The sequence below is a fragment of the Oreochromis niloticus genome, linkage group LG10 (genome assembly GCF_001858045.2).
Source record: "Oreochromis niloticus isolate F11D_XX linkage group LG10, O_niloticus_UMD_NMBU, whole genome shotgun sequence".
Classification (NCBI taxonomy): domain Eukaryota; kingdom Metazoa; phylum Chordata; class Actinopteri; order Cichliformes; family Cichlidae; genus Oreochromis; species Oreochromis niloticus.
The window spans coordinates 12888659-12913511 of NC_031975.2; the positions used below are offsets into that span (position 1 = coordinate 12888659).

Consider the following 24853-nt stretch of genomic DNA (forward strand, 5'->3'; position numbering starts at 1 on the left):
TAGCCCTTTATAGTGAGATAGAAGATTGTGAGAATTAATAACAAAGATGAGACATAACAAGAGGAAGGCACACATTAGAGGACAGCAGATGAGCAGATGTGTATGAGCTTTACAAATCTCACTGGTCTGTGCCTGGTCTGAAATTTTGTGAGTTTAAGGGGGTATAAATTCTGTTGCATATTAGGGGTGGGGGAATCGATACAGGTAGATCCCCCCAGCTGGTTGTAATTTGGTTATATTGCAATAGAACAGGAAGGGTGGTGAGAAAAAATGTAATAGATAAATGTGAATTTCTGTGTGCAGACAGCGACAGATGTGTGATTTTCAACTGTTTGACACAATTAGTTGCTGTATTATCAGAAACAGATTGCATGGAATTGCCAACTTCACCACATTCAGTCTCAGACTGTGGACAGACTGGATCTGTCTTATGGCAACATTTATGGCAGGTTTTAGCGATGGTGTGCTTGACAATGTCATTTTGCAACAAAAAACAACACAATTGAGATGGTTTTGTTGTGGGAATAAACAGATGCTGATAGAATTTAACTCAAAAAGAAAGTTGATAAATTGCAATGCTCAGCATATTGCATAATGCTGAAAAATAAAATAAAAAAAATGTTGTATCATGAGTGAAGTGCTGTATGAGCATCACTGTCACAATAACGAGTCTTTTCTTGAGTTGTGTGACACGCAGGTTTAGCTTAATATAAATTCTCTTTGCTGAAACGAGGCTATTACAATTAACAACAACAACAACACATTGCTTATACATAGTGTCCCCGCAATCTGTCGTTGCGTCAAAGTGTGCTCACTCTGGGCCCGCCTGCTGTTTGCACTGAGTGGAAATCTCCATCTGCCGGTAATGTGTGACGGCCCGTGAATGAGTGCGCGCTCACGCCGTGCAGACGCACTCTGTGGTTTGGCGAGCACACGGGGTTTGTATACGCTTTATCATTGCCACTTCATTTCCAGCAGCATCTCTCTCTCTCTCCTCCATCCACGTTTCACCACAGCCGCATAGCGACCTTCAGTGCACCTCGCTGAATGCTGTGTGTTCGTGTTGGTCCGCCGTGGCTGCGATTATCAGTGCTGCTGGAGGGAAACGGATCGCCGTGCTGCATCACTGTAGCCCGCTTTGGATGACATTTGGGTGTAGGCTGTTCTGACTGTAATAGCTACCATGGCGAAAACAGTCGCCTCATCCGGCGCAGTCACAGGTAAGCCTGATGTATGTGGGGTTTGTTTACGCTCCTCGTCGTGGATTTAAAGCAGACTCATGCATGACGCAACTCATATTAGCGCTGCTGCTTTATCTGCCTGACGCTGTGCGGTGATGATCCAGCTCCAGCGTCTTTTTTCTCTCTCTCACTTAATAGCCACTGTGGGGATGGCGGTAATGTCTGTAAAGTGCATGCCCGACCTCACTTTCATTGAAAAAAAGCTAAATCACTAATCCGGAGTAAATGCGAGCGAGAGGAATGCGTTGTTTCTTTGTGTGTTTCTGTCGTTGTGTGAGCTGTGTGGGGGTAGATATCAATGCTAGGGCTTTGATAGGGGGTCCCATGCTGAACCCATCTTGCTCTTTATTATTATTACCATTATTTTTGTTTTGTTTGCTGTGACGACGCTCAAAAAGGTCCAAATGGGTGGAGGTACAAGAGAGGCCTGTGGGTGATGTTACAAGAAGTCATTTCTGTTCAGACTTTGTGCAATAAAAATAGCAATAAGCTGAACAATAAGCTTTCACTTTGTTTAGTTTCCACCCTGTACACCCTGAAAGAGGAGAAATATCCCTGATGCACAATAATCAAATTACCTATCATGACGAAAGATGTGCCGTGTCACTGTAGTTCACTGCTTCATACAGGAGAAAGATGAAAGAACTCAATATTTACACCTCTAAATGCTTTTAAAGCAACTTCATCTCCATGAGCTCTTCAGCTTCCACACACACACACACACACACACATATATAAATTTACATATAGATAGATACACACAAATGTATTTTTAATGTTTAAGAATAATCTGACAGGCTCCTCCATAAAACAGAGACAGCCTGGTCTTTATTACCCTCAAAGCTGTAAAAGCTACAGTAAATAATTGCAACCACCTTACTCAGAGGTAGACTTACCTGTGACCAATAAAAGAGCTCATGTCATCATGGAAATGTTACAAATCGATGAGTGAGCGCAGGGATATGTTTAATGAAGTCAGCTGAGCATTAACGTTTAGCTCTCGTGTCTGATGTCAGTCAGATCATGCTGAAAAAGGAGTCTGTGTTGTCTGCCAGATTTCAGCAGGCAATAAAAGCCCTGACTGGAAAGGAAGTAATTCACTTGATGAAGTGAAGCGACTGGCTGTGTGAGGACATTTCAGCCAGCGACGCACAGATCGATTGAGTGAATCTGTGGAATTAAAAATTTTCATGGCTGGGCTTTACACTGATGATGTGCTACTGACTTATTTCAGGATTCATTTTAGGACAATAATCATCTCACAGGATAATATTTGATCGTTAATGTGTTTGTTTTGACTCTAGAACTTTTAGAAAATCTATTTGTTCTAAAGCTTAAAATCCGAAAGGGTTTATATTCTGACTTATTACTCTAATTTATGGGTGTCACTCTATTTATTAAGGGAAAAGACTTAAAATGAGAACACATCATGTGACTGTGTTCATGTGTTGTGCAAAAATAGACTGTGGGAATTTAAAGTGTTATAAATGACTTTTTGGCCTATAATGTGTGAAAAAATATCCCAAACATATCTCTCATGAAGTTACTTTGAACGAAAAAGGAATATTACTGTCACATGTTAGAAGCTCCAATCAGTTTTTGGCAAAGTGACTGTTACATTTCCTTTATTTATCTGGGTGGAAAGTGTCCGCGAGAATAAAAATATGTTTTTCAAGATAAATCTGGCCAAGAGAGCAGCAGAAATTGTCACAAATATGACATCAAAGTTCCATAAACATACTTTAATGGACCAAAAAGGATTAGAATGACTATAATAGGAATTTTTTAAATATATATATAGAGATATATATATTTAAAACCTCTTCATAAATCCTGTTCACTCCAGTGTATTTACCAATATAAGTACACAGGCAAGGTTTTCCATTCACGCAGTGATTTTGTGACATTGATGTAGTAAAATGACCGTATCGTTAGATGAGCGCACCAAGTGTTGCTTTGTTTTGTGCTTTAGGTGAAAAGATGGCACCGCCATCCATCACTCTACTTCCTGACAAGAAATCTCCAACAAACAGTCACAGCTCTCCAGCCCGGACTGGAAAAAACAGTGAGTAATCCTCTCTGGCTTCTGTCACATAAATCACACTTTTCCTTCCATTAATCTGTTTAATCTGGATTAAATTCACTTACTCTCCAATCATTTGGACTTTTGCACAATTGCTTATAGACTGTAGGCCTGCGAATATTAGGGCAGCGTGCTTGAGGGCCTCGCTGTTATCGGTGAATGGAGGAGCGGCTTGTGAACGCTCAGCAACAATAACAAAAAGCGACAGTCAGCATATGTGGACTCACTCCCACATGGAGGATAGTTTCCTCCCCTGTCTTGCTTGTTTTGGCACTTCTTGACTGAGCATTTTGCCACACAGTAGCCCCTAATCAAGCTGAATGAATGTTTCCCTCTGCTGATGAGAAAGTAGCAGTGCACTGATGTCAGCCCACTTCATGCAAAGCTGAGTGTCCTTTCCCTCCATCCCTCCAACCAGCCCCATCTAACACAGAGAAGAAGCTACACATGAATGGGCACGCTTCCCCTTCCCACCTACCTGCTAATGTCAGCAGCAACCATGGAGGTAAACCAAGTAAGTTTCAAGTTTTGTTTTTGTTTTATTTTTTTCTTTTATTGCCACTGCCCTGTTTTTGCTCTCTAATATCTTTCCTCTTTCAGTTCTGGAGGGTTACTTGAAGACAGACGACAGGATGCGTTTAGCCAAGGAGCGGCGAGAGGAGAGGGAGAGAAGCCTGGGTAGGTGATGTCCTGGTTTTTGTTTTGTTTTCTGTTGGCCTCTGGCATTTCGTTCCTTTCCAGTTTCAGTCAGTCGTTTTTTCCCTCCTTCTTCTGCAGTCTAATTGGTTATAGAAGGGCTAGAGGATGCACTTTGAGTTCACTGGGTTTCTGATATGATGTGCTGTGTCACTTTAGAGAGTTTAAGATAGGAAAGTCCGCAAAAGTAGGTCTCCTACTCACAGATAATCCCGCAGCACCAGTGGTGACCTCATGATGACAGGGTTTTCTCACTTCATGATTTCATCTTGGGCATGGATAGAGACACAAGCTCAACTTAACCAAATTAAATTAAACTAAACCAATGTACTAAAGAGAAGGAAAGTCATGGTATGTGTGATGCATGAACAAGCAAAGAGCAAAAAGACACTCTGTCTCTCTCAGCGGCCCGGGAACAGCTAATCAGGGAGAAGGAGCGCAGAGCTCGGCTGCAGTATGAACGCACAGTGGAGGAACGCTGGAGGCGGCTGGAGGAGCAGAGGCAGAAAGAGGATCTTCGCAGAGCTGCAGTGGAGGAAAAGAGGAGGCAGCAGCTCGAGGAGGAGCGGGTCAGCATTTTATTGTCTTGTGTGTTTGTGATCAGTGAGTATGGTGAAGTTGTAGTGTTTGTGTAAAAGTCACCTCTGCTGTGCTGCATTCAGGAGCGGCTCGAGGCCCTGATGAAACGCTCTCTGGAGCGCAGCCTCCAGCTGGAGCAGAGGACAAAACGCTGCAGCAGAGGCTACCATCAAGGAGCAGGTAAGAGTAGTTTGGGGTTTTTTTTCTGAGAACACAGAAGCATGGAAGCATATTGTGGGATGGTCTGAAATAGCAGGATACTGAAAAGACACTGCAGCTACATTTTGCTGTATTTCTGTTAGATAACATAACACAGGAAAACACTATGTGTGTGTTAAAGAGGGCTGATCATGGCTGACAGCCTGGCTGCTGAAATACGCATGAACAGAGATGTTTTCCTGTTTTTCTGCAAAGACATGGTGGAATTACACAGCACGTGTGTATCGCTAATCAGCATCTTCTTGAAGGACAGTTCCTCTGCTCGGTAGTGACAAATGTCCCCCCATCCTCATTCGTATGCAACTTTGTCTCTTTCCAGGAAAAAAATCCAAACCTTGTTTCATGTAGGAACTATTTTCTTTCTACTAAGCTACACCTGCCAACCAAAAGAAGCATGCACAGTATAGCTGATATTAGAGCTCAGCTGAGGGGAGAGCGGGGGCTAATGTTTACATCCTGTCACACTGACGCAAGTCTGTCGTCATAGGTAGATACACACACCCTTCTACACAGTGATACGGTAGGCAGGTGTGGGTTGATAGACAGAAAATAAATTGCATCCAATAACGTTTGTGGATTTCTATTGAGCATCAGGAACATGATTTCTGGAAAGACACACCTCGCTTTTATGTGTATTTTTTGGCACTACACAAGGGAAGACGATGGATAATAGCACTATGGAGAATAAAAATATGTCAGTTTCATTTTGGAGAGAACTGTCTGTTTAAACGTCTGCAAATGAATGAAGCAAAGTAGCTGATACACTAACTCCATGTTTATACACTCAAAAATAAGCAAAAACTACAAGCAGCTTTAAATTAAAGGAAAAAAGTGTTTCTGTTACATGGCTTCACAGCATCCCTGCTGGTCTCTACAACTGGATGAGGAATTGCTCAGATAAACTGTTCATAAATGCTCTGTTTGCTCTGCTCCGCCCGCTGCCTATAGGTGACTGTGAGAATGCCCCACTCCCTCTCTCTGCTGCCTCCGCCTTTTCCCATGGCATTGCCTCCCCCATTCCTGCTGTCAGCGAATCTGGTAAAGTTTAGCCCCCCTTGCCTCCCAAATCCATTACCCCACCTGTTCATCCAAGAGTTACCGTGTGCTGTGTGTCCGGCAAATTTTTCTTTCTGTAACGCACGCCTGTTAAGTTACTCTGTTGCTCAGTTTTATGGCTTCTTTGCTTTTGTATGTTTTGCAGGCCTCATTGTGAATGTTTTTGCAGTGGTTTTTACATTTGAGTTATTTGCAAAGACAGCATAGAGGCACAGCACTGTGAACACAGTACTATGCCTTCAGGGATTGAAATCAAGACAAAGATGTTATCAGAAAAAAAGGTTTTGCTGTCATATTTCTAAACATTTATCCTAAAATACTTGTCTTAATCTGATGTAACGTAATTTTCACATAAATGCACGCAGAAATATTCCAGTTTGCTTTTCTTTGCCAACTCAGCAGCACATCTGCGAGTAGAACACCATGCAGGAGAAAGAGGACAATAAAAGTGCACAGTGTCAGCTTTTTCACAGACTGAATCTTGTTAGTTTAAACTTGTTTCCTCCATTAATTCATCATCATCAAGCTTAATTAAGCATTTCTATATGAGATTTTTGCTGTTTCACTGTGGCAGAGACATTCCTGTAATCCAGAAAACAACTTCTGGATTAGTATTTAAATTATGTAGTTAAACTCTGGATCCTGGATCTGAAATGCTGGAGGGTGTTTTCAGAGTTTCCAGATGGGTTGGGGTGTTTTATTGTGATAACCTGAAATTAGGTTTTCAGAGTAAGAGCAGCTAAGTGGTGCTGCCTTTGGGTCCCTGGAGCAGGCGGTTTCAGAGATTAATCGTACGTGACCTAGAATAAAAATATGTGCACAAAAATAGACACAGATACAGCCACACTGAGATGACTGCACTCCTTAGAGACTGCTCATCTTGATGACAAGGTGCAAAGGATGGCAAAAAAATATGACGTGGGTGTTGCAAGGTGGTCAGTGTTTAGGGCCTTTGCTTTTGTAATTTGAGTTTGCACAAAAATCTGTGTCTGTTTTCATTTGCAGTCACAAACCAAATGTTGGGAGTGGGTTTCTGCACTGTTTTTCACAGCCACTGTACTGCCACGTTGGGTTGCATCATGCTGCACTGTAGTGCACTGTAGTGCATGGGTTAATTGCTAAAATGAAAGTGTTAATACCTTATTATGTCTGACTGATGGCTGAACCACAAAAATGCAGATGCAGTGAAATGTTTTCTACATTAGACTTTGCTTAGCCTAAGCTGAAAGCTCGATGCCTTCTTTTTAATCAGAGAGAGGAAATGCAGTGTTTAAAAAAAAGGAATGCCTCCAGCTCTGATACTGTGTAGCTTATTTTTTGCTGTAAAAATAAGTGTGTAAGCTTTAGTTGTATGCAGCACCCGCTGTCCAGTACTCCTACTCCTACTGCTGTATCTTTATCTCTCTATCAGTGAGTATCATTCACCAAGTATCATTTCTGTCATCATGCAGCACCCTGCAGCCCTCACAGGTCACCTTTCCACACCTCAGTGAACCGTGTAGATCAGAACAGAGCTGGACTTCAGGGAGGCTCTCAGTCCACTCCCAACACCCCAAAGGTTAGACCTTGACACAACATCTTTAAGAACGAGACATTAGTGGATACAGGCTATGATTTAAATGAAGCCAACACTTCTTACAGAAAGAGCGGCTGCGCAGAGAGAGAAGAACTGCATCCCCAGGTTGTGGGTCCCCTGTGAGAAGATCTGAATCTCCTGCCAGTTTCACCAAACATTTGGCTTCCCCTCCCACCCCTTCCAAGTAAGCTAAACTGCTGGTAAAAGGTGGGCAAATGTATCTCTGAGCATGAGCAGTACTTTGTTCAGTTTGTTATAAAACTATATTCTTAAGCTGGACATCTCCTTCTGTGTGCAGGCTACCATCTAGGATTCGTGCCCAGTCTCCTAGCAATGCACATCAGTACCATTACTCTCCGACAAGACAGCGCCCCAACCCGAGTGATGATAAAAAAACAGGAAATGACAAGGTGGGAAAAAAGGGCGAGCACACCAAAGCTGAGACTGCAGTGAAAAAGAGCGCCGACATCAACAGCTTAATTTCATCTCCACCACCTCAGAAGAGTATGGCCAGTACTGAAATCGCTAAAACCAAATCCTCCGATAAGTACCTCAAAGGAGACACCATTGAAAAATGTCAGTCGCCTGAAAGAGGGAACCAGCTGACTTCCAAAGGAGATCCCTTAGAGAAGATGACACAGAGCAATTTTCAGGATGGAGACAAGAAAAAAGGTGGATTCTATAAGTTTCATTTTTTCCCCTTTACATTCAGTTTTAGTACATATGGAAGAGTCTCACTCCATCTTTGTTTGTGTGATAGAAGCAGCACCATGCACAGGCAAGGTGGCTGCTGGCACATCAAATGCAGAGGAGGCTAGCAGGTTGCTGGCTGAGCGTAGGCGCCAGGCTCGGGCTCAGAAAGAACTGGAGGAGAAAAAACGGGAGCAGCAAGAAGAAGAAGGAAGGTGAGCTTATTGATCTGGAATGACCTTAAATAAGGACTGGTATAAATGTAAAAAATGTTGATGACAAATTCATACGCATGTGGATCAGGTTACGAGAGGAACGGAAGCAACTTGCACAGGAGCAGCAACGGCAGGAGGCAGTGAATCAGCAAGTGAAGGAGAGAAGAAAGAGTGAGGCAGATGCTCATTTGAAACAAGAAGAAGAGAAACGAAAGAAGGAACAGCAGGAGAAGGAGCTACAGGCCCAGATGGACAGAGAGGTCAGTGGTCTTTATAAAGTGCTGGACTGTTATTATCGCTAATTAATCTGGAATTAGATTTTTGTAGATTTCTTGTCTTTAAAATTTTGGATTACTGTGTAGATCATTGCAGTCTTTGGCTATGTATGGATCTTCTTGCTCTCAACAGAGAGAAAAAGCCAAAGTCCTGGCTCAAGAGGATGTGGAGCGTCAGCGGCAAGACAGAGAACTGCAGACACAGCAAGAGGAAGAGGAGCGGCAACAAAGAAAAAAGGTTATTTTAGACACAGACAAATCAACTGCTGTATTCAGATTGCATTTCTTCTCTTGAAATATCTGTTTGAATATCTGGAAAGTTCTCATAGTGATTGAACATTGATATTCTTTTCCAGAGGATTGAGGAGATTATGAAGAGAACTAGGAAAGGTGAAGCTGATTTGAAGGTACTGTAAGAGACAGCTTCTGTTCTCATACAGTAGACCTGCTGCCTTTAAGCACCTGCTGACTGTTTGATATTTTTTTCTTTTGACTTTAATTTACTACAACTTTCTCATGTTGTTATCTTTATTAAATTCTATCATTGGTGATACTTTGGTTGTGTGTCCTGATTGCCTTAAATGTTTACTTGATCGTCTCTGTTCTGCGCTGAATCAGACGGAGGAACAGGTGGAGACAAAGTGCGTCTCGCCACCAGGTTAGTGTGTTATTCAGTCCCCCCCTGCTGATTCGCTAAGTTTTGCTTGCTGGTCCTGCTTACTGTGCTCTGCTGTAAAGAAGCAAACAGGGCATGCAAGGTTTATGATTTATTTCAAGGGTTCTCAAACTTTTGGGTGCCAGGGCAGCTGCTCCTTACAAGGGAGCACATCTTCTAAGGGCCCCCTCGTAGTCCCAGCATCAATAAGCCACCAGCTTCTAACAGTCCCATTCAAAATGTCATTGCAACTGTGTGTTTCCACGCCTGTCTTATGGTATTAAACACCAACGCATTTCAGTTGGTTTAGGTGCAAAGCAGTTGTATATTTTCAGCATACCCTTAATGCTGCTAGGATCCAAATACAAAGTTGTCTTCCTGTCTGACTTCATTTACGTCTGACGACACATAGTGCATACTGGCCATCCCGTTTCAGCTCTCAGGAAAACCAAACTCAATATGTCAGCCAACTCAACCAAGCTATGCAACAGTGAGAAGGGCTTGTTTTACCCTGAGTGAAATGACAGATGTATCATGATCATTTCTCAGTTTCTATTGGCCCAAAGGTGACATAGTTGAAAATGGTTCCTATGTACAGTGTACTTACTCACACCCCAATGGCTATGGATATTCCCCCGGACCCCACTTTGAGAACCACTGATTTAGCTTGAATGAATTTGCAGTAGCTAATTTTCAGCATGTGCCACAGCATCTACATTTTTATGATTTGGCTTGTTCTGGTGCTTTGGCTTTGATTATTCAGAAGAATGAGTGTCACCCTCAGCTGATGAAGCCACATTTCTATGCATTTAAAATCTTTCATGGTGTTTCTGCAACATTTGGTGGCATATGAGGAGACAAGGACTTCCTTCCTGGTGCTGAAAGGGCACCTTTCAGTGAAGTGCCAAGGGAGCTGACTGTAAAATTAGCCGCTCTTGAAAATGCCCTTGGAAGATTTATTCAGCTCTGTCTCCAGCAGGCTGCTCTGCACAGTCTGAGCTTATGCTTTATTTGAGCTGTCCCTTTTTTTTTTTTTACCTGCTAAGCCGATGCTGTCGGTAATGACATCTGTGATATCTTCTGCTAAAACTTAAATTAAATGTTAATGTTGAACTGGACAGTCGGCACAAAGGAAAGCCCACTGTAAAAAATAAATCTTTTAATTCTTCACAGGTAATATAAAGACTATTCAAAGCAATGCTCAGGTTAAAGAGCCAGCAACCAAAAAGGTTGACTTTCAGGTTAAAGAGCAGGTCATAGTTCAGGTCAAAATAAAGGACACTGCTCTCGGGAAGACGGACACAGTCACGGCAGCAGCAGCACAGATGGACAATCAGAAGCAAGTAAAAAACAACACTCATCTTGTGACGCACAGTGTTCCTGACAAGAAATCTGAGACAAGACAAACCAGGGAAGAGATTAGCAGCCAACTTAAAGTAGCCAAAGCCTGTGTACTCCAGCAAGAGGGGGGAGAGATGGAAATGAATGTAAACCAGCAGCACAGAGCAAGTGTTAATGTCACAGACCAAATCATGAAAGAACCCACAAAGCTGAGGGGAGAAGGCGTTGTGATGAACAGTGGAGGAAAGGGTGGAGGAAGTGCCTTGAAGAAGAATGCTCCAACAGCTGAAGCAAGCAAAGAGCAGAGCGTGGATGTGCCAGCAGCTGACAAAGCTGGGGGAAAGGATAAAGGAGGGTCCCAGCTTGGGGTTGGTAGACCTCCTGTGAAACCCCTGCCAATGGGAAACCTGTCACCACCAGTCATCAAGCTGGAGCCACTCAATGTGAAGCACACAGGGTCTTGCGATGAGGTGCAGTCGATGGAAGTCAGGTGAGTCATCGGGTAACATTTTATTACTAAAGTGTGAGGGGGGGGGGAGACTGTGTGAATATGTAATATATATGATTTCTCATATTGTCATATTTCAGCCCGGCCTCAAAGGAAGAACTCATTTCGATCCCAGAGTTCTCGCCTGTCAATGAAATCCAGAGCAGTGGCATGAGTAACACCCGGGCCCTCGAAGAGCTGATGGACCTGACAGGGAGCGTCACCTATGCTAAACTGTCCTCTGAAAGCAGCATCGGTGACTGCAACAAGAACCTCATCGAGGGTGTCGTCAGTCCCGTCTCAGACTCAAAGCTCATTGGGATGGCACCTCCGTCCTCGAATAAACTAAGCATCAAGTAGCCGATTAATTCCTTTCTCTTCCTCTCTTGCTTGCCTTGTCTCTGTCCTCTCCGTCTGTCTCTCACACACAGGCACACATACGCTCACAGGATGTCACATTTTGACTATGTGCTCTTGTGTCATTAAAGTAATGGGAATAGAGCCATAGAGATTGACCTAAAAATGTACAATATGACCTTCAATATAAACAAAACATCTCCTATTTAGTAATAACATAGCAAATGACTGTGTTACAGCTGTTGTGAATCTGCAGTTCTTGTTTTGAGGACAAGTATCCACTTATGAAAGACAGTCAGTAGATGTGTGACACAATGGAGAAAAAAGTATCAGGGATTTGAATACTAGAAAAATTTCAAAAACATACTATTACTTAATTACATTAGCTGGGGAAGAGCTTGCCCTGCACAGATTCCTTACTGGCTCCCAGTTCATTTTCATGTTGTATTAAAGCCTGCTCGGAGCACTGATGACTGTAGCCTTTCCAAACACCCTCCTAAGCCTTTAAATGATCTTCAAAGTGTTGCTGGGAAGGCAAGACAATTTAATGTTCATGACAGGTTTATTTTTAATGCTAACTGGCAATGTTACTGGTGTGTGTATTGATATTGGATTCAAGTAACAAACTAAAATCCAGGCAGACTACTCCAACTATGTATTATTTACTGTCTCTCCCAGCAAACAATAATCTTGATATTTTCCCTTTATTCCCTTTTCAAGTCTTTCTAACTGCATGCAAATGAGGAGGGAAATGACCTTAAAAAAGTTCCAAGTAAACTTGAATGTTGCAGCAAACTAAAAACAAGTCATGTCATCAATGCAAAGAAAGTACCAGTATTGTGCAGAGCAGAACCAGTCTTCTACAAATATACAGAAATCAAGAAAGCAAGGCAGCCTTAAACTTCCTGTTATTTAAAAAGATATATTAGAGATATTAAAGATATATTATCTGTGAAACAGAAATTTCCCTCTATGTCTGGATACTGACGTATAGGACTGAAGGGCGCAGGGACAGGAATGTTTGCTGAGCGACTTGCAAATGATCTGGCTTGTAGCTTTAAAGATACTGTTTACTGCTGACCCCCCCTTACATCTGAGATCATGAACACTTTTTCAACAATTCAGTGACATTCACTTTCTGTATTGTGTTAAAATGTATTTTCAGTAGAGATGCCTTATCTGGGACTGAGCAGCTGCTTATTTTGTGTTTATCTCAACATGACCACTGGGATAGTTGTGTGTCTGTAACCTGTAACACTTGAAACTTGGTTTGAAATGCATCATGTCTGCCATGGTGCAGACAGTAATGTCGACATTCAGTGCAGTTAAGAAGTGACATTTAGTTTTTGTTGTCAAACAACCCAAATCAGTGGCCATATAACAGTCTTATGCAAAGTAGCCACATTGAAATATAAATCATATATCTGAGTTATGGTTTGATATACACATCTATATATATTTTGCATATTCAAACAGCTGGAGGACTGGAAAATGGATATGAACTAATAATACACAAAGCCACATCAAAGAAGTATTCACGCTTGCTCATTGCTATACATGAAACCAGTGTCAGTCACTCAGCTTATGTAATTACTGTAGACATTGTGCATGATTAGCATGGATATCTGAAACAATAAAGCGCAAAACTGAGAATTTCGACTTTTTTTGGCTCTGTGGTCATGTGTGCCTATTATATGAAGCACTGGTGCTGAGGATCATAAGCTCTCAGCAGTCTGTAAACCCTGAAATGAACAATGACTATGCTTATTTACTTGCACCGTGTTGATAACATTTTTTCTGCCTGTTTCGCGTTGATTATTTACTGACTTCTTGCGGTGGGTAGGATATCCTTCAGTTTATGCTAAACTAAAATGATTGCTCCGATAGCGTCATGACACAGAAGGTGGCGCTACTGCGCCTTTAAGCTTTTCGCTAACTGCCGAAAAAAATACAAGAAGAAGCAGTAGAAGAAGAAGAAGGCTGTAAGGCGGCGAGTGCTGTGTTGTGCGCAGCGTTCGTCTTTCACTCTTCCATTGCGTTTAGGTAAGTACCTCTCGAAATGGCCGAATTGCACGCATTGGTGAACCTTTTGTTTTATTTTTTTTTTTGTAACGTGTTGTTACTCCTTTGAAAGGATTCGGGTGAATGTCATTTTGGAAGGTTAGCGTAGGGACGTTACCAACTAACGAAATATCCCAAGTAGCTAGCTATGCTTAGCTAACTTTGCAATTAGATGCGCTTTTAGTTTCTTCTTTTTTTCAAAAAAAACAAAAACAAATGTTGACCTAGTCAAAACATTGAGGCGATGTACTCGGGCCTGGCGTGGGGTGGTTTTCACCCGTGGTTGTCTGGTGTTATTTGCACCAACAGCTGAAGCGAGCTGATGCCAAAAATGGAAGCACGGTCAGCTCTGCTCCTGAACGTAACTAAAACGGTAGCCACCATGGTAAACCCACCCAGCCTACGCGTGCTACTTTTAAGTTAGAATTTACGATGATACAATCAAGCCTGTATTAATGGAGGTCGCCTGGTTTTTGTCTTTTCGTAGCAAACTGTTTAGCCGTCGAGTTTAATTAGGGACGCCACAATGAGCCAAGAGGCTCTGGTAAAAGGAGGTGTGGGAAACATGGTCCCTTCATGGCGGTGTTATCGCAATTTCTTACTTATTCTCATGACTGGGATGCTCTAAACATGATGAATTTAGGCGAATATAAACGACATATTCGTTAGAAACGACAAGCAGTCGGCGCTAAAAGAAAACCCTCTCTTTTTCTCTCTCGCTGGCTTTTTGTTTTGTTTTGTTTTTGCAGTTTTTTGTAATACTGTATACTAGCGAGCAATACTCCTTTGTATTTTTTAATGGAAATTTCACTTTAGATTCGTAATGATATTCCACTGTTCCAATAACTAATGATGACTTTTGCTCAAGGAAATCTCTCCGTCATTGTTTTGTTTTGGGGTTTCTTTTTTTGGGGGGGGGGGGGGGGGGGGTTCTTGTCGCATTATAATTAAACTACATTTCTACTATATATCTGTCAATCTTAGATGTTGCACATGTCTGCTTGTCTTTGTATCACCCATCCAAATCACTGGGTGTGGGGTTGCTGCCATGTTCAGCTCCTTTGTGTACTGAAAAAATGCAGAATGAGCTTAGCCCATCATCGTTTATGCTTATAAAGTAACTTTAAGAAATTGCTCCTAGGGCTGTTCCATATAATGATATATATCGGATGACGATATAAAAACGTCTATCGTTTCATTTCACGCTATTGTTTGTTTCGTGGTGTCGCAAAATAAACTGTTTACGGCAATATTTTTTTCATTATTTTGATGGTCACTGTTAGTGCTGGGCGATATGACGATATATATCGTGTGGACGATGAAAAAGTGTCTATCGTGCCATTTGTCTTCTATCGTTTCTAACCCGAATTTTACAAATTATTACATAAAATATATCATTAACCCTTTACAACCGGTCGGAGCAGGCAAACTCCGTTTTCCCTAACTATTTTTAAATCCCTGTACAACTGTAACCATGTAAGGTAGCGCAATAATGTTTTTTTTGCATATGAAACCATAGGAGTTGTACTTACATCTTATTCCATTAGCTTGCCCGAGGTCACGGTTTTCTTCCACATATAGCTTTGCAAAAAATTGCATGAAAAGCACTTCCAGCAACAAAAACATAATATTCCAGACTTGCAGCAACAAAAACACAATATTCCAGAAACAGGCTTTGCCGATCCGATCAGCTGTTCATAACACTTCCTACATTGGAATATAAGTCAGCGCGAACTATCTTATGTCCGCCATTACCTGTCCGAAACCGGAAGTGACGTCATTTTCGCGGAAAATGTAGTTTTTTAAGCTTCAAAGTCTATGTTGGTATTTTTAAAAGTCATGTTTGACTTTATGCTCTTCTGTATCGTTTCTGGGATGCTTAGAAGTCAAATTGCACTGTTGTAAATAGTTTATTTTGATGCACATGCTGTGTTTTTGCAAATTTGAATTTATTTATTTTCATTTTTCCTGTAGTATATAAAAATTTGTGTATCTCAAAAATAAAACTATGAAGACACTCAAAATAAATAAATGTAAAGATAAGCTCTGGCGGACTTGGTTCTATGGTAGGTCTTAAAGGGTTAAATAGCCTGTGCAAATATATTAGTGTTGTCTTCTCACTATACATACTCTTAACTTTATGCAAGAGAAAATAAAGTATAAAAAAAATGATATTTTTTGCAAAGAAACTGTCTTGTGGTTTCGCAACATGGTGCTGCTATACGTGCACCCGGATTTGCGACATGCTTTACAGTAACTCAGAACAAAGACTGCACCCTCTCCATTCGCTGTTTAAAGACTGCATACTTTCCAGATGACCACAGGTCAGGTGGTATATCGTGATATATATCGTTATCGTGATATAAAATAATTCATATCGTGATAAATATTTTTTCCATATCGCCCAGCACTAGTCACTGTAGTGGCTATATTAATTTCCTAAAGTTCTCTCTTGCTCTTATATTTAATATAACCGCACTACAGACGGACAAGCGCTTGTTTTTATGCGTTGTCGTTAGCAACAACGACGGTAAAACCACCTCGTGTCCGCTTGTTTATTTTCCACATAAACCTTTCACAATAAAGCTCAAGATCCTGTTGAGACTTTTCAAAATAAACTGAATCACGTGAAAGATGCAGAGTATTTACGGATGAGAAGCAAAAAAGAGCCGTCAGGTGCTAAAAAATAAACCTTAGACTCAAACATTAGAACAGGCTTTTCCCCGCAGCACGCTGTGTAATAAATACTCACAAAGAAAACGGCGGCTGTTACAACCTATGTCTAAAAATGTATCGTTTCATGCATCAGTTAAAACACTCGACTCCAGGTACGCGACGCCCAGCTGGAAACACTTCATGCAAGTCGAGCTGCCCGACATTCACAGAATTTACAGAAAATGTTACATTTTTGTGATTTATATCGTTATCGGACGATAGATGTCTTAATATCGGGATATGAGATTTTGGTCATATCGCACAGCCCTAATTGCTCCTAAGTATAGAGCCATATTTAAATGACTGAGTTTAGACTTGGTATTTTAGAGCAATGAAAACAAATTTCAGACATGTTTTTAATTGCGTTTTTATTAGAATGATAAGAAATAGACATTTAAGCAGCTTTTAAAAAAAATAACCAAAATCATTTAAAACATGAGAGATTAAAAAAAGAGAGAGAGAGAAATAGTGAGTATAAGAAAACCAGTTCAAATTGCAACTCAGCTTTTTTTTTTAGGGGGGGACGTAAAAGTTACCCATTAATTGTGGATGGCTGAGAAGTCAGGATAGGCCTCTTTGACAGTCTAGCATTACATCTCATTAGGGTCAATGATTTCAATTTCTTTCTGTCCATAGATTATTCGCTGTCTGCCAAAGATGGTCCGAACGCATTTTGGACCACCACGCTTAAAGCCCAGGTAATGTCTTTCAGTTGTATCTAGTTGCACTAACATCACCTGGTGTTATGTTCATCATAAAGTTAATAAGTTAATGACTTGACGTGAACTCTGAACTTCATTTTTCAAATGATTTAAAGTGTTTGGTGGAACTTACCAGTTTTTGTGTTTCTTGTGTCCTGTTAGACCTTATGGAGACAGTCATGCTACTGGACACAATGAAGGCAATTACAACCCCAGTTCTAGAAGTCGAAGAGATGCCCAGGGCTACCCTGCAAAGCCTCCACTTAACTGGAGGGAATCCAGAGGTAGAGGACGACCCCCACCTGTCAGAAGAGTTCCTCTGATGGGAGAGCAAAGGGAGCCACGTTTTAATAACTGGAGGTCCCAAAATCAGGATTCCTTTCAACCGTACCATCCTAAAATGGAACCACACCATAGCCAGAGACGGCTGCCTCCATCTAGGCCAACCCGCTCCCCTCAAGTCCAGCATCAGTCATCATCTCATGGTCCTGCGCAAGGACATCATAGTCAGAGAGGTCCATCTTTTCATGGTCACCCCTCTGGTCACAGATCATCTTCCCCAAGGCATTTTCGTGGCCACCCAGCTGATAGGCGGCCAGGCTCTGCACCAGGCTACCAGGGATCTTTTAAAGGCCCCAAAAGGCATTCAGGCTTTCCTCATCAGGAGCAGCGGAGTCGAGACCCTCGAGGGAATTACAGTCCAAGAGAAAGGCCCACTCAGGAACACTCGGGTCACAACGTGAAGCGCTGGCACGAGGCTGGATCATTCTCACATAATGGGCAACATGGGCCCTCGGGGTCACAGAGGAACCCCAGAGAGATGCATGCGAGAGGCTCGTGTACAGAGAGGTACAGCCGTGAAGCAGCAAGCCCAGCTGGGTAAAATTATTAAAGCAGAGGCCTGAAGGTGGCCAGTCCTCCCAGTCAAAGGGGCTGTAATGATTACTTCTACTATGTCCCAGCTCATAGTTATTAGAGGGGGGTTAATGGGGGGGACCTGTGTAAATGTGGTTATACCTGCCATTGAGGAGTATCACACCTGTAAATACTCTTTGAAAATTTACTCCTACCTGTTTACTTCTGTCATTTAAGCGTTAAGTTCCGTCTCCAACTTAAAATGGCAATGGATCTGTCATTATAATGATTTCTCTATTGTTTGATGGATATGCAGGTGGTCATCTGAGCAAGACTCCAGGCGCCAGCGTGGTCCCATGGAGAGGCAGGGTAGCCGATCCCACAGTAGAGAGAGGGCACAAGATGTGCCTCACCCACCTCCTTACAGATCCCCTTCATGGAAAGGAGGCCCATCACCTTCATCCTCCTACCACAGGGGCCCTCAGGAGAGGCAAATGGCAGGACCCCGCAAGAGGAGGATATCAGACATCAGCATGTCCTCCTCGGACGCAGCAATGGAGCATGGCAATGCAAAACAGCCCCGGAGAATGAGACCCCAACTGCTCAGCATTCCCAGGCCATTTGGTGGCAAACCCTTGTCTCTTAGGGATAGAAGTTTCCTGGTTAAGAGCCGACAAGTCAAAGCAGAGTCACTCATGAGGCTCAGAATACCCCCATATGTGCGACCGAGGTTTCGCCTGGGTGATTCTGCTTTACAAGGAAATGCCAGCTCTGTTCTTGCTCTCAGGAAGAAACGTTTCCAATTGAATGCAGCACCCCTGAGAAAAGTGGAGACAAGAAGGGGAAAACCCCCACAGTCACTCCCCAGAGAAGAAAGCAGTGCCAACAAGTCTTCCAGAGACTCTGATACAGGAAAAGAGCAGGTGGAGTCTCGTCGGTCCTTGAGCGCGCACAGGTACGGTATTTTCCTTGTTGCACTGTTCGCAGGGGCTTGATGATGATGATTAGGAGGTCAAGAATGTCTCTATGTGAAAGGGGTCCCAACTGTGGAAAAAGGAGATGTCGTGATGAGCTAAATGTGCAGCAGTGGTTCGGTTGATGAAAATCCACAAATGTTTTCACATGCCACCTTCACATACCACCACATATGTATCAGAGTGTCTACCTGTCAAGTGGGATGGAGAGAAGTTTTATGCGTCTGTTACACAGGATCTAATTTAAATCTTCGCCAAAAGATTTAATAACCCCCTTGATGAAGAGTTTGGAAAACTTATTTGAGCTTTGCTGTCAAAGGATTCCTCTGTCAGCACTTGCTGACTTGATCTCAAAAGAAGTGCTCGTCAGCATGTTCTGAAGCCCTTGTCATCCACAAATTGATGTTAACAGCTCTCATGTAAAACAGTATGTCTCTGTACGCAAAACAAGATAAATGATGGGCGTGAAGAGGACCGCATTTGCCATCAACTAAACTGTAATTACATGCTTCACCTTAGTGGAAACATGGTGTTCAGAAGTGTGTTCACGAGAGATGCCGGTGAACAATATATAATACTAATATATATGAAGGAGACAGGCGAATACACATACTACAGCAGTCGTGGTCATCGCATTCTCAAGTTCTGATCTTGCACAGAGCTTCCTATCCGACCCCCCTGCTCCTAACTCAGCTCTCCAGATAAGGAAACACATTATGTCTATGCTCTATCAAGAAGCAGTTAAGCAGCCCATCCTAACCCCAAAACAAATGGCGCAAATCAGAAGACGAGGTCACTGTGCTGCTGAAGGCTCCATTGGGCTGAAATTTTATCACAGCCTCCTGAAAATGGTACGATTGTCACTTAGTACAGCGATTGTTGCCTTAAAATGCGTATTTCCTTGCGGAAAAAGAAATCTGAAAGCTTTACATTGTTTTATGACTAATTGCTATTCAGGGTGTTAGGATATGAGACAGAAAAATCGTAAGACGAGCCAAGAAGAAAGCTGCACATACAGTCATAATTTCAAGGTGGAGGATGATTGCAGAGACCAAAAAGCCAGTAAATATCAAATAAATTCGGGACACTGGTTAACATGGCTGCTGTTCATAGTAGCTGGTGAAGTACACTTGTATTTATTTGCAGTGATTAATTAGCTGAGCTATAACCCTTAATTTGTTCCCTTCAAATAATCCAGTAAATAAACTAATGCTTGAGTCTGGAAAACATAATTTAAAACCAGAGACAAGGAATTGAACAAAAATTTTAAAAACAACCAAAAAAAAGCATCCCAACTTCCAGGCATTTTAGCCACTCTGTGTCAGACAGAAGTAAAGCAAATTCATTTACAGCAGAAGGACTGGATCAGCTTGTCAGAATCAAATGGTTTGGACAAACGTAACCATGAAGCTCAGTGGTACTACATCATTGCTAATCGGCACAATGAAGAGGAGCCAAACTGCTACTTGCACTTCATGCAGTGGATCTAAGCGCTGGAACTGTTGCTCTGCAGTCACCACAACTTCATAAGAAACGGTCTCATAGCACCCCATCTTTTCTGACATACCCCACATAACTATCATGTCAGTTCTGGAGAATTATTTGAAAATTTTCTAATGAAATGCATGAGGGATAATCCCATCAACAACGGCAACTATAGAGCTACGCCATGGACAAATCATATCAGATCACCCTTGCTTGTATGAAATGTCTTGATATGACACCTTAAATTTTTTTGGAAAAAGCACTGAGATCACAAAGGTACGCAATATCAGTGAGGCCCATACATATGACACCAATGGATGCAAAAGAATGGAAAGATATTACAAGACGCCTCAATCCTAATGTGATACTAAAAAGGAACAGATACAAGATCAGCTTTCTCTTTGCATCTGCGTCACATCTTGTTATTTATTTAAATTTAAATCAGTGTGAACATGAGCTGGACTATCAGGTTACCTGTCCCGTCTGACGTCTGACCCAAATCAAATAAAGTGGGGATCACAAGCCTCGTGGACAGTAAAACATTTGAGCCATTTTACTAGGCAACTGCAACGAAAGTCTCTAACCCAAACTTGTGAATGTCAACCTGTAAAGACACTACCTTGTCAGTTTCAAACAAACATTCTCCGTCGAATATCACTGATCTACCCAACTGTAAGTTTAAACTACCATGGAAGAGGAAAACTGAGTGCCATTGTAGCCCATCGATGGCAGAACTGGTAAACTGATCCCAGCCTTTTCTTCCAATATACCTAACATCCCAACATTGAAGAAGAGTATGATTGGATGGAAGCCTCCTTTGTTGGCACTGAAAAGCCTCAAGTAAGTCCTCTCTAAACCTGGACTTGTTTGTGAACAGACAACCTTTAGATCATCTCTTAAAACTAAGAAAAACCAAGCTGTGCCTCTACCTTCAGAACTATAGATAACTTGATGACTCCAATCTCACCTTTAAATCATGGGAAGCCCTTTGGATGATGAAAACGGAAGATGACTAAAGGAACAACATGGTGTGGTCTGATTATAAAGCCTTCAGAAATTCATTCTGACATTAGGGGGAAAAATGCATTGCCTTCCTGCACTTGTGAAAGAGGGATGATAGAAGACTTGATCTGATCTAAGCTGATCTCTTAACGTCGTCCAACATTTGGCTCCTCTGTCGATCACTGAGTAAATGAAGAGAGCACTGATTGATTCAGGGTACAAAAATAGGAGTAAAGGAGCATGGACATTCCATGGGTTTTTTTGTAAGTACCCAAGCGATGCGTGGCTTTTTGAATTGTCAGCATACAAAACAGTTTTGTTCATTACTGGTTTAAATTGCATTACTTAAAAGCTGACAGGCTTTCTTTTAGTTTGTAGTAGAGGTCTGTTTTTATTCAGAGATTTCAAGTTATTTATGTTCAGAACTGGTGTTCTCAACACCACCTCTGTGACTTTCCCCTCAGATCTTCTCCCATAGAGAAACGTGATCTTGTCGTTTTGTCGCACTGGCCACCTGGACCGAGCTCCTCCTCCAAGGACTGCTCACCTCCAAAGGGCCGCAGCCCAAAGTCAAAGAGTGGTAAGTCAGGTTTTTGTGTACTTGTCCTCTTTCTAATATATATATATATTTTTTTTTCATCTGATAATCTGTTGAAGGTGTCAACTGTTTTAAGCAGTGTCTTCAAATGTTTTTTGTTTGTTTTTAGATCACAGTTCAGATGCAGATACCACACCACACAGACGTCTCTCTAAGTCAAGTGATACCAGATCTTCTCCTGAAGACAGAAAACAGGAATATTTGGATAAGAGGGTCTTCAGGTACATTGGAAAGAACTATCCCAGTGTTTGAGGCGGAGTTCTTCCTTTACTGGGAGGTTCAGTCTCTTTCAAAGACTGCTGTAACAGCCTCATGCTCTTTTAGCTGTATGGGGAAAAATGTATGATTTCACAGAAGCATAAAAATAAGGTCTTCTTCAGGTTTCTGATGGCTATTTGTTTTTTGTAGGCCTGTTAATATGATGCATGACAGCTACAGACCTGGGAGACCCTTAAGGAAAGGACCCGGACCCGGACCCATGCAAGTGAGTGAAAGAAACAGTGCTGAAGAAAAGATAATCCGTAAAGACAGACTCCTCTAAATGTACAGTAATAATCAGCAAAACTTTTATTATTGTATTTTAAAACAATGTCAGTCTGCATTAATAAGGTAAAATAATTATATTTAAATATCTTTGCAACATCACATATGAAAGAAACTAAATAGGCTGCATGTTAATGTAGATGTTTTCAGTGAAATCATAATAAAATTTCATGCTGGGCTATAAAACAATCAGAGTACTTTACTGAAGGGAAAGAATGTCAGTGTCGATAATTGTAGGCTTTTAAATTCAGACAGGCAATAATGTGGCCTGTCAGACATTACTTAAGGGTGTCGTTACGCCACCACAACAGCCAATCATAATGGACATGTTTCTGTTATCTGCAAAAGGACATCTGCTAAACCTGAAGCTAAGTATTCTTATCCAGATACTTGTAATGTAGAAAAAGGAAATGTGTGAGGTGACTGAAAGGAAGCCTAAATGATTTTAGATGCTGTTCTCAGATTTTTAAGACATGATTAATAATGCTAGATATTTAGTTAATTCGTTCTCAAACTTACAACAAAAATCATAGGTTTCCCGATTTTTAAGGACATTTTATTTTAACATTTAATTTTGATAAGTTTAAGAGATGGTGAATAGACTGGTTATTGCAGCTAGTAATGCAGACTTGTTTCTCTATTGTGATAATTTTCTAAAAGTTTTGTCCATATCAACCAACTCTACCTATATTGAGCTTACAGAAGTATGAAGACAAACTATTAACACTTTATAGCATCCTGACATTGAAACTAGTTTAAAAACACAGCAGTAATGTTTTGGAAAATGTAAAACGAATTTGTATTGTGGTTACGGTACAGTCACACAAATGCACAAATACTCAGCTTTTACCATTGTGCTTTTCAGAGAACAAAGTTCACTGGTGGTCCACGGAAGATGGGCCCTGAAATGTCTGGGAATTTTAGAAGACCACTCATGGTAAGTACAGAGATCATCTCTCTTGATGGAAAAGAAGCATTCGCTCTTTAAAACTAATTCTTCATTACAAGTTTGTTTGTTTGTTTTTTGAAAAAGGAGAGCTTGGTGCCGCGTCCTTTTCCGAATCAGAGACCAGTGTTCAGAAAGAGTTACAGTATCGTGTCCAAATACCGTAACATGAGAGTGATGCGTCAGCGCGCACCATACAACCGAGGACCCAACCAGCAACGCTGGTGATGACCACTAGTGAGTTGGAAAGCATCAGTGGCTTCAAGTTTGATACGTGCTTCAGAAGCAACACGTAAGAAGGTTCTGCTAACACGGATGGAGAAAAATTCTCATCAAGCTCTGTGCTGTCAGGGGGACGGCAGAAAGCTTCACTACAATCCCATCCTGCATTGTGAAAGCGTTTATTTTGGTGTTTTACTTTGTTCTTTGTAAAACTACTGCAGTATTTTGTTTGACATTGTCTGTAACATAGGCCATTGTATTATACATCCCTGCTTTTTCCTCTCTTCAGATGATTTGGTAATTGCTGCTTGTGATTATGGGAGTCCTTGTTGGGGGTTTTTGTTTGTTTTTTAATACCAACAGCGTCACATTTCAGAGTTAAGTGGGGAAAAAAAAAAAAAAATCACTTTAGTATCTGACTTTTACTGTCCATAAAGACCCACGATGAGATGTCTTTGATTAGAAAACAGTCTGTCAGTGGACACTTGGGTACTACTTGTAAAATGTGTAAACACTTTCAATAAAATGAGATTTAGCACTCAGTCTCAGCCTTTTTTCTTTTTTGTCCCAAACAACATTAACAATGTACAAAATTTAAAAATAATACAATGATTTTCATACTGTGTAGCCCTTTAATGAGTGCAAAGGTTTTGAGACTTGATGCCACAAATGTTTAAATGAGATGCTGTAGATTTTCTGTTTTTGTTTGTTGTTTTTTCTCCCGTTTCCTACAAACATACAGACTATCCTGTAATTATACATTTAAAAAATAAGTCTTTTTATTAGTCTTTTATTTATCCAGATTAAAAATCTCATTTCCAAGAGAGACCTGGCATCATGGCAGCAAAAGTCAAAATACACGTACAACTTAAGTATATAACATTTAAAACAAATACAATATCCTGTACAAACGTGAAAAATATACAATAACAGATCAACTTAAGAGCGACATTAAAAACAATCACACTGAGTAAAAGAGTTATTCTCTCTGAGGTTTATTTTAATAATTCACAGAAAATGTTCTTATACCTTGGTGAAGTTTGAGTGGTAATGGGGGTTGGGGGTCTTTATTGATAGGAAAAACTAATGAAAATACAGTAAAAAGTTCAAAATCTTCACATTTCCTAAAGCTGTACATTTGATAGGCTTTGATATTGTTTTCACTTAAAATGTTAATGTAAATACTATATATTACTGATATTAGCTGCTAAATATTGTACATCTTTTAAAGTTGGGGCGCTGTGAAATTACAGTTATTAGGCATCTTTAGAGCCTTTATTC

General features: G+C 41.2%; 2 protein-coding genes across 6 annotated transcripts; both read left to right on the forward strand.

The window, feature by feature from the left end:
- Positions 1-809: 809 nt before the first annotated feature.
- On the forward strand, positions 810-13123 carry map7d2a (MAP7 domain containing 2a). 4 transcript variants are annotated; one of them, XM_019364176.2, is made up of 17 exons: positions 810-1220; positions 3214-3306; positions 3743-3838; positions 3925-4002; positions 4426-4589; positions 4683-4779; positions 5767-5856; positions 7326-7432; positions 7516-7634; positions 7749-8122; positions 8214-8355; positions 8444-8615; positions 8764-8868; positions 8987-9037; positions 9249-9288; positions 10459-11116; positions 11215-13123. In XM_019364176.2, the coding sequence occupies exons 1-17, from the start codon at positions 1184-1186 to the stop codon at positions 11471-11473; spliced, it is 2682 nt and encodes an 893-aa protein (XP_019219721.1). In that variant the 5' UTR covers positions 810-1183; the 3' UTR covers positions 11474-13123. The 4 variants fall into 4 exon arrangements, with proteins under 4 accessions (XP_019219721.1, XP_005472184.1, XP_005472185.1 ...); XM_005472127.4 differs by having other exon boundaries at positions 3743-3829; positions 8211-8355; XM_003446771.5 differs by having other exon boundaries at positions 811-1220; positions 8211-8355.
- Positions 13124-13391: 268 nt separating this feature from the next.
- On the forward strand, positions 13392-24115 carry si:ch211-114c12.2 (serine/arginine repetitive matrix protein 2). Of its 2 annotated transcripts, none has more exons than XM_005472129.3 (9): positions 13392-13513; positions 16883-16944; positions 17110-17826; positions 18119-18757; positions 21728-21843; positions 21971-22082; positions 22270-22345; positions 23270-23341; positions 23438-24115. In XM_005472129.3, exons 2-9 carry the CDS (start codon positions 16904-16906, stop codon positions 23576-23578), a joined length of 1914 nt encoding a protein of 637 aa, XP_005472186.1. In that variant the 5' UTR covers positions 13392-13513; positions 16883-16903; the 3' UTR covers positions 23579-24115. The 2 variants fall into 2 exon arrangements, with proteins under 2 accessions (XP_005472186.1, XP_005472187.1); XM_005472130.3 differs by having other exon boundaries at positions 17110-17796.
- The last annotated feature ends 738 nt before the right edge of the window (positions 24116-24853 follow it).